General features: G+C 46.2%; 1 protein-coding gene across 1 annotated transcript in view; it reads left to right on the plus strand.

The window, feature by feature from the left end:
* The window catches only part of PKNOX2 (PBX/knotted 1 homeobox 2), a 93,690-nt gene extending 83,867 nt beyond the window's left edge, over window positions 1–9,823 (plus strand). Inside the window, exons 9-14 of the mRNA XM_065040020.1 lie at window positions 1,689–1,815; window positions 1,898–1,995; window positions 4,416–4,535; window positions 6,622–6,698; window positions 7,077–7,255; window positions 8,324–9,823. Coding sequence (XP_064896092.1) covers window positions 1,689–1,815; window positions 1,898–1,995; window positions 4,416–4,535; window positions 6,622–6,698; window positions 7,077–7,255; window positions 8,324–8,577 — 855 coding nt within the window. The 3' untranslated portion in view covers window positions 8,578–9,823. The remainder of the gene's footprint in view (window positions 1–1,688; window positions 1,816–1,897; window positions 1,996–4,415; window positions 4,536–6,621; window positions 6,699–7,076; window positions 7,256–8,323) is intronic.
* The last annotated feature ends 317 nt before the right edge of the window (window positions 9,824–10,140 follow it).

Raw genomic sequence — 10,140 nt, forward strand, 5'->3', positions numbered from 1 at the left:
CAGTCAGCAATAGGACAAGGGGCCATGGGCTTCAACTCTGCCAGGGGAAATTGAGGCTGGAGATGAGAAAGCAATTCTTTGCAGAGAGAGTGGTCAGGATTGGAATGGCTGCCCAGGGAGGTGCTGGACTCACCGGCCCTGGAGGTTTGTAAACTGAGACTGGACATGGCACTTAGTGCCATGATCTAGTGAATGGACTGGAGTTGGACCAAGGGTTGGACTGGGTGATCTCTGAGGGCTTTTCCAACCCAGTCCATTCTGTGGTTCTGTGATTCTGTGATTCTGTGATCTGTATTTATTTTAAGGCTGAGTCTTTACTTCCATTGGGTGCCCTTGGGTTCGCAGTGTCACTGCAGAAAAAATGTGATTTTTTTTTATATCTTTTTCTAATAATTAGTAATATTCTGCTTTTTTGGGCACTGCTGAGCTGGTGTTTTGGGACAGTTTTCATAAAATGCCGTTGAAAATGACTTTGACCACTAGATCTGGAAACAGCATTCAGCATTTTCTTGTTTCAGTTTTATGATATCCCAAATTATTTCTTCCCAATTTCTTCCAATTTCTTCCCTCTTAGATGTCATTTTTTTTGAGGAATCGTAGAAAAACAAGGAAAAACAGGAGGTCCCCAGGCTGATCCACATCTCTGGTCACCCCCAGATTTTTGAGGTTCTCCAAGGACATTTGGTTTCCTGGGGATATTTCCCCCCAAAAAAGGCCCAACAATGACATGTTTTCCCCCCAGCAATGGGAAATGTACTGATGTGGACACAAGGGTACCCGAATGATGCACCCACATCATGTCTTGATGTCCAGTTAATTAGTTTGTACCTTCAAATTACCATCTCTGTAGTTTGCTTGCAAGGAAAAGAGGAGTGATGTCTTTTTCTGACCCGTCCACATTTGCACGGTCACATTTTCCAGTGTTGTCGCTTATTAATAGTCCAGATAAATCCTATTTTCTTAAGCCCAAAAAATGGGTTTCTTGGAGAAATGCATCAAAATTAGGGGAAATTGAATAAAAAAGGTGAAAAAAAATCCCGTTTGTTGGCATTTTGTTCGACAGCTGCGAACCACTTGGACACCAGGGAAAATGGGTAGGAAAGGGGGAAAAAGGTTTTTATTGCAAGAAATGAGGGCAGTTTTGTTTCCATTACAGTTGGGCGAATTAGAGATATTCGGTTTTCTTTGGCTTATTTGGAAATGAAAGTTTTTCTAAGTATTAACAGTGTAACGCACAAAAGTCCTGCATCCCTCTGCATACCCGCATAATGATGACACCCGCCCTTCCCTTCCCTTCCCTTCCCTTCCCTTCCCTTCCCTTCCCTTCCCTTCCCTTCCCTTCCCTTCCCTTCCCTTCCCTTCCCTTCCCTTCCCTTCCCTTCCCTTCCCTTCCCTTCCCTTCCCTTCCCTTCCCTTCCCTTCCCTGCCCTGCCCTGCCCTGCCCTGCCCTGCCCTGCCCTGCCCTGCCCTGCCCTGCCCTGCCCTCCCCTCCCCTCTCTTTCCCTTCCCCTTCCCCTTCCCCTTCCCCTTCCCCTTCCCCTTCCCCTTCCCCTTCCCCTTCCCCTTCCCCTCCCCTTCAATATTGCATTAAATACTCAAATAATCGGTCAATTTGGGAAATATCGGTATTTAAAATTAGGATGTTGCGTGTGTGTAGAATTAGGGTTGTGGTGTGTTTCTTTCCGCAGGAGATGCTGCAGAGCTCCCCCGCGGCGCTGCCGCCCGCGCCCAACGCTGCGCCCGGCGTGGTGGTGCCGGCAGCGCTCCCGCCGGCGAACTTGGCCATGAGCGGCGGCGGGTCCCCCGCCGTGCCAGGTGGGACCACGGTGCGATGGCGGGAGATGTGTGGGGATTTCGGGACTGCCCCTTGAGGTGTTTTTTTTGGGTTGTTCCGTAGGCGGCGCGTTGTACCAGCCGGTGACGATGGTGACGTCGCAGGGACAGGTGCTGGCTCAGGCTATTGCGCCTGGTGCCCTGCAGATCCCCAGCGCACAGGTGAGACCCGTTGTGACGTGTGACCCTGTTTTCTCCATAAATTCAACCCCTGGAGCATCCTAAATTCTTAATTAGTAAGGAACGTTGATTAAATACATCAGCCGGACGCTTTGGGGTGCCCAATGAATTATAGCGATGACCTCACAAATTGTAGTGATGCTTATATTGTTGCTGTGTTATAGAGTATTGCAATATATCCTTAATAATCTAGACCATATAATTATATATTTATACACAATTATATAAGCAATATAGAATATTTATAGTAAGCAATATATATATAATAATATATAAAAATATATTATTCTATTACAGCATATATCATTATATTATATAATATATTATATTAATCATGCCCTAATTATTAGATGATATGATAATGATATGATCTAAATGATCTAATATTTTATGTGATATGATATGATTAATATAATATAATATAATATAATATAATATAATATAATATAATATAATATAATATAATATAATATAATATAATATATATTGTATAGTATAATATAATATTATATGGTATTATATCATATGGTATTATATCATATGATATATGAGGTCCTGGGGACAGCAGGGTGACCATGAGCCAGCACTGGGCCCTTGTGGCCAGGAAGCCAATGGTACCTGGGGTGGGTTAGAAGGGGGTGGTCAGTAGGTCAGAGAGGTTCTCCTGCCCCTCTGCTCTGCCCTGGGGAGACCACACCTGGAATCCTGTGTCCAGGATGGGTGGGGGTTTAATGTCCATCCTGTGGTGGGGGTTTAACCTCCACTATGTGAAATCATCCTTGATCTATTTCTTTTTTAATAAATAATACTTTAACCCCCTCATTGCGCATCAAAAATGGTTGTGACACCATCACCACGGTCCCCAAACTGTGGCCCCTCAGTTCCAGCAGGACAGGGAACTGCTGGAGAGAGTCCAGCGCAGCCACCAAGATGCTGGAGGGAGTGGAGCATCTCCCGTGTGAGGAAAGGCTGAGGGAGCTGGGGCTCTGGAGCTGGACAAGAGGAGACTGAGGGGGGACTCATTCCTGGGGATCAAGATGGAAAGGGGCAGTGTCAGGAGGATGGAGCCAGGCTCTTGTGGGTGACAACCAGGGACAGGACAAGGGGCAATGGGTGCAAACTGGAACACAGGAGGTTCCACTGAAAGATGAGAAGCAACTTGTTGGGGTGAGGGTGGCAGAGCCTGGCCCAGGCTGCCCAGGGGGGTTGTGGAGTCTCCTTCTGTGCAGACATTCCAACCCGCCTGGACACCTTCCTGTGTAACCTCATCTGGGTGTTCCTGCTCCATGGGGGGATTGCACTGGATGAGCTTTCCAGGGCCCTTCAACCCCTCACATTCTGGGATTCTGGGATTTCTTCCAAACCCCCATTCCCCAGGAATTTGGGCAAAACCCCTTGATTTCTGCTGATCAACAAACATCCCCCCATGCAAATTTTTTTCTGAAACACTCCAATTTAATTGCCTTTTTTTTTTTTTTTTTTGGTAAAAAAAGGGCATTTTAGCAACGGCCGGCAGGTTTTATTACCTTTTTAAAATTTCTGCCTTCAATATTTCACCGCCGCAGACTCAAATCTTGCAGCAAAACCCTTCGCACCACGAAAAACAGGCGCTCAGGGAATATCGGGGCAGGGGGGGGAGCCCCGGACAAGCACCTTGGCTGCCGATTTATTCATCCAGAGCCAGGGGAACCGCGGGGCCTGATGTTTAATTCATCCCGGATCTGCCTTTTGATGAAGAGCTGGGGAAATAAAATCATAATAAAATATCCCTTTTAAACTTAAACGCCGTTAAGTTCCCGTGACCTCATTAAAACTTCTCCTCCATCTTTATTTTTGATATTTTTTTTTGGGGGGAAAAGCAAATTTTCACTTGACGGGCACGTTGCTCCTTATGGTGGGAGAGGGGGAGGAACCCAGGTTGATGGGTGGTGGGGGTTTAACCTCCACTATGTGAAATCATCCTTGATCTATTTCTTTTTTAATAAATAATACTTTAACCCCCTCATTGTGCACCAAAAATGGTTGTGACACCATCACCACGGTCCCCAACTGTGCCGGTGGCACCGCGGGGAGAAAATGCTCATTGCCCTTTGCAAAGCATTGGCAAAACAATAAGATATTTAATAGAGATCCTGGGTGAAACTGGGGATTTAATGCAAGTTTTTTGGGGAAAATAGGGGATTCTAATGCAAGCGTTTTGGGGAAAAAAAGGGATTTTAATGGAAGTTTTTTTGGGGAAGAAAAATAGGATTTTGATGCTCCCTATGAGCTCCTGTTTGTTGCACTTGCTCCTCTCTCATTTTTAGGTTAGTTTTGCTCATTTTTGGGGGCGGTTTTGCTCATTTTTGGGGTTGGTTTTGCTCATTTTGGGGGGAATTTCAGCCAATTCTCTCCCCTATCAGGTGAACCTGGATCTCACCTCCCTCCTTGATGGCGAGGACAAGAAGTCCAAGAACAAGCGGGGGGTCCTGCCCAAACATGCCACCAACATCATGCGCTCCTGGCTCTTCCAGCACCTCATGGTGAGCAAAACACCCTGCAAGCTGTAAAAAAAACCCCAAAATTAACAAATCAAGGTGGTGGTTTGTCTGAATTTCTGTTTAGAGTTACAGCTTTGATTTACTTTAGGAGTATTTTGGGTTGCAAGCGTTTTCGCTGCAGGTGGCAAAAATACTCCGGTAGTACATGACGAAGAGAATAAAAACAGAGCGGGACTCCCCAAAATAATGATGGATGGGTGATGGGTATTTTTTTTCGCAGTTTACAACTCAAAAAATACCCTTTTCCAGCCAACCAGAGTGGGAAAAGCTCCACAGCTTTGTGTCAACCGGTAGTCAAAACGCAGAATTGCAAAATTCACCATGTTTTTGGGTAGCTCGGAGGACACAACCGGTTTATTTTCATGCAAGGAAAAAGCAGAGCTGGAAGGAGGACAGAAAGCTAAAAAAAAAGGTGTTTTTCTTCCACATGATTTGGCTGATAAATCACTCAGAAGCCAGTTGCTTGAGCAGCCAGGAAGGTTGGAGACCCCCAAGATGGACCATAACATCTCCAAGGAGTAGCTTGGGGTTAAACATGACCCAGGACATGGAACCGCAGCTGGTTGGGAACTTTCCAGCCTTTTTTTAACAGAAAATGGTGAATTTTTGGCATTGAGGGTAAGAGCATTGCCATCGCAAGCTGTGTCCTGCATCTCCGTTACTTTTGGAGGGCTGGATACAGATTTGCCAACAGAAAGATGATGTAGGAAAGCAGAAACTTGAGGAGCCGGGTGCCAGGAGAGCCGCATGGTTTGAGATTTCTAAAACTGGAGCAAAAGACTAAAATAAATTGGTTTTCTCCTGGATGGTTGGACCTTTGCTTTCTGCCTGGGCATCATGGTCATTCTATTCTGCCCTGGGGAGACCACACCTGGAATCTTGTGTCCAGCTGTGGCCCCTCAGTTCCAGCAGGACAGGGAACTGCTGGAGAGAGTCCAGCGCAGCCACCAAGATGCTGGAGGGAGTGGAGCATCTCCCGTGTGAGGAAAGGCTGAGGGAGCTGGGGCTCTGGAGCTGGACAAGAGGAGACTGAGGGGGGACTCATTCCTGGGGATCAAGATGGAAAGGGGCAGTGTCAGGAGGATGGAGCCAGGCTCTTGTGGGTGACAACCAGTGACAGGATAAGGGGCAATGGGTGCAAACTGGAACACAGGAGGTTCCAGTGAAAGAGGAGAAGCAACTTGTTTGGGGTGAGGGTGGCAGAGCCTGGCCCAGGCTGCCCAGGGGGTTGTGGAGTCTCCTTCTGTGCAGACATTCCAACCCGCCTGGACACCTTCCTGTGTAACCTCATCTGGGTGTTCCTGCTCCATGGGGGGATTGCACTGGGTGAGCTTTCCAGGTCCCTTCCAACCCCTCACATTCTGGGATTCTGTGATTTTGTGACCCTTGGGCGATTTCTCCATCGGGCATCAGAGATGTTGTGGTCTGAAACCTCAGAGCGTCAGTGCTCCTCATTTTATTGAGTTTGAAGTTTTGTAGCATTAGCGATGGAGAGATTTTTACCAAAAAATAGACATTTTTAACCACTTTGGCATCCATGGTGGGATGGAAGTCTCCTGTGGACCATTACTTTGGATAGTTGTCTCAAAGAAATCTCATCATTTTGGCGGGAAACAGCTGGAAAACAAGTTGCGACTCAATACCGGTATTGGCTCGTAGCTCTGAAAAATGACGTATGGGGCTGGTTGGATAATAATTCAATTTTTGGGGTTGGAAAGGAGGATTTTAGCATGGTTGGGTGAAGTGTTGAGTATTGGTCGTCTCCCAGCGCAGATGTTTTGGGGTGTTTGATTGATGCATCTGACAAAGGAGCGTTTTGGGTGATGACGGGGTTTGAAGCCCAAATCCAGCCTTGAAAAACAACCAATGCTAGAAAATTGCTACTATTAAAAAAACCTCAAACTATATTCCTTCAAGGAAGAGCTGTAAGGACACTGGGGAACCTATGATGCTCTTGGATGCCACCTTTGTGTCTTGCAAATTCAGGACACCACCAAATTCTTCAATCAGCGCTACTGTTTTGCGCACAGGGATGTCATTTTGTTGCCCCATCTCTCTTCTTTTCCAGCACCCCTACCCCACGGAGGACGAGAAGAGACAAATCGCCGCCCAGACCAACCTGACCCTCTTGCAAGTCAACAACTGGTGAGCGTGTCAGTGGCCCGGTCATCTTGTTGACTTTAGAGATTTTCTTTTTCATGCTATTTAATGCTTTTTTTGGGGTCACTTGGGTGGTTAGGGACGATTTTTGGGAGATGGGCCGGTGTGTTTTTAATTGTTGGTGTTCGTTTGTGGAGTCTCAGTGCCCTCTCCTGGCGAAGCCAAGATGTAGCCACTTCCAACTCTTCTGGGAAAATTATTGGTAACATGCCACAGACTAATAAAATTGGGTAAAACACAAGCTTTTTTGGACTGCGCAATCACTTTCAAAAGGGTTTTGTATTACAGCTCATTGAATTGTTTTAATTTCTGTTGTTTTAACCCAAAATTGGTGTTAACAACTCTTTCATTTTCCCCGGCAAGGTTCATCAATGCCCGGCGGCGCATCCTGCAGCCGATGCTCGACGCCAGCAACCCCGACCCAGCGCCCAAAGCCAAGAAAATCAAATCTCAGCACCGGCCCACCCAGCGATTCTGGCCCAACTCCATCGCGGCCGGGGTCCTGCAGCAGCAGGGTGGCAATTCGGGGACAAATCCTGATGGTAAGGACAAACCCGGGCGGCCTCTGCCCTTCCTGGTTGGGGTGGCCACACGTTAAATTATGGCCTGATGTTGGTGATTAAGGATTTCTAGAGTCTTTTATCTTCCTCTGGGGAAAAAAAACCATGTTGAAGAGGTGGCTCATGAAAGAAGGTCCTTCCATTTGGCCAAGGGCACCAGTGATGAGGCATCTCCTCAAGGATCATCTGCTCTGGAGCATCACTTGGGGTGTCTCCTGAGGTGCTGGGGAGGAGATGAAGGAGGAGATGGGGAGAGGAGACAAAGATGAGAAGAAGGGAGAAGATGGGGAGAAAGAAGATGAAGAGAGAACAGATGGTGAAAATGAAGAATAGAGAAGATGAAGATTGAGATGAGATGAGATATGAGATATGAGATATGAGATATGAGATATGAGATACGAGATTGAGATGAGGAGATTGAGATGAGATGAGATGAGATGAGATGAGATGAGATGAGATGAGATGAGATGAGATGAGATGATGAGATGATGAGGAGATGATGAGAAGACATGAGATGGGATGAGAAGATGAAGAGAAAATGGACAGAGAACAGATGATGAAGCGAAGAAGATGGAGATGACAGATGAGACAAGATTAGAAGATGGACAGAGAACAGATAATGATGAAAATGAAGATGGAGATGAGAAGACAGTTGAGACAAGATGGGAAGAGAGAAGATGAAGAGAAGATGGACAGAGAACAGATGATGACAATGAAGAGGAGCAGAGAAGATGAAGAGAAGGTGAAGGAAGCTGAGATGAGCATGGACTAGACAAGGTGAGAGAGGATGAAGATAAAGTGGAAATGAAAAGAAGATGAAGATGTGCCCAACCAGTGAGGGTTTCTTGTAATTTGATGAAGACACATGAGCTAAAAAAATGAAGGATTGGGCCTTGGGGAATGTCTGGGGCAGGTGGGACATGTACTCTGGCTAAAAACAAGATTTTTCCTTTTTTTTTTTTCTTGTTTTCTGCACTTTTTTGGTCCTTTTTATATTATCTGAGGAGTCCTTCTTTCTGTAATTTCTCTATTTTTGTTTTCAAATTTCAGGCTCGCTCAGCATGGACAACCTGCAACCCCTCTCATCAGCCACGGCCACCATGGCCATGCAGCAGGCCATGCTGGCCGCCCACGACGACTCGCTCGATGGCACCGAGGAGGAGGAGGAGGAGGAGGAGGAGGAGGAAGACGAGGACGAGATGGAGGAGGAGGAGGAAGAGGAAGAAGAGCTGGAGGAAGAGCCCGGCGGCCCCGCAGCGCCTGGCACCGACCTCAGCTTGGACCACAGTGACTCGCTGGAATAGCTCGTCCTGCGCCCTCCCCACACCTGCGACAGCACCGCAAACTCTGATTCCCCCAAAAATGCCAAAAATTACCAAAAATGGCGAGAACAAAAGAAGAATTGGTGAGAAAAGAGCAAATTGGAGGCACTGGCGGATGCCGAGGGAGCGCGATGTCGGCGCAGGGAAGCGAAAGACGCTTGTTTACAAGGCACATATTGTGGCCACGTTAATTTTTTTTGGTGTTTTTTTTTTTTGTTTTTCAGGTTCTATTTTTATTTTTCCCTTTCCCCCGTCATTTTTGGGTAAGAAAACGTTTTTAGGGGAAACTGTTCCCCCGACGCGACGCTGTCAGGTGAATTGTCACCGGGCGCCACCACATCTGTCGCTTGGATTTCTTGGTGCAAAAAGAACCAACAAACCAACCCAGGATTGATGCTTTTTGGGTCTTTTCCCCCCAAAAAACCAATTCACGGGAATAAATAACACGCGGCGAAGAAGAATCATTGGCGAACGCAAATTCTGCTTCAGGTTGGGTCTGAGGATTTCACTGATTGCCCAAAACTCTCCGTTTTGGGCCCGTTTGCTGACTCCAGATGCAACTTTTGGGAAAAGGGAGGAAATGCCCCCAAATCCTTTAATTTATGTGCTAAACCGCCATGAAATCTGGAAGAAAAACCCACCGTCATCCTAAAGGGCTGAGATGACGCCAGGTCGGGATGAGACATTTTGGCACCAAATCGGGATAAAAATGAATTTAAAAACGCAGATTTTCACCCAAAATGAAATGTTGACGTCCCAGATAGGAGGAAATTCACTATTGCTGCTGGAAAGGTGGTTTTTCCCCTGATATTATGTGGGGAAACGGTGGAGTTTTACTCCAAATGAGCCACAGAGAATGATCAGGAAAAACAACCTGATGTACTGTAGGTTGTTTCAATTTGGAAAAGGGTGGATTTTGCCTAAAAATGTGCAGGGGGGAACACAAAAGAAAACGTGGGGTAATAATAATAATAATAATAATAAAGGAATTTTCTTCTGCAGGTTCGTCCCATAAATGCAGGTTTCTGTAAGAAGAATCTTGCGGCTTTTTGCCCGTTTTGTCCTTATTTTTTTGGCTCTTAAGGAGAGAAATGAATAAAATAAAAGCAACTTGGGGGTGGAAACAATCGACGAGAGACGCAATGGGCAGAAAAGCCTATTTTTCGATACTGATCTGGCGTGAATGTATCTGTAATTTCATAAAGGATTCGTTGTGATTTAGTATTAATTCCTGGCTGTTTATTATAAAGTGCTACGAGATGAGGGTTTGCAGATGTATTTTCTTGGTAGAAAACCCCCAAAATGGGTGGATTAGTCCATTGGGATTGGACTCCCCCAAGGTGAGTGAAAACCCCCTGAAATGGGTAAAAATCTCCCCCATATAGGTGAATCAGCCCCCAAAAATGGGGGAATTGACCCAGAATCCGCGACTGACGAACCTACAAAAATAAGTGCTTCCCCCCCCCAAATCACCTGATTTTGACCCAAAATGAGTTATATTCGCCAAAGACAAGTGGTTCTCCCCCAAAATGAATTTGAGTCTCC

Source organism: Columba livia, chromosome 24, assembly GCF_036013475.1.
Source record: "Columba livia isolate bColLiv1 breed racing homer chromosome 24, bColLiv1.pat.W.v2, whole genome shotgun sequence".
Taxonomy (NCBI): domain Eukaryota; kingdom Metazoa; phylum Chordata; class Aves; order Columbiformes; family Columbidae; genus Columba; species Columba livia.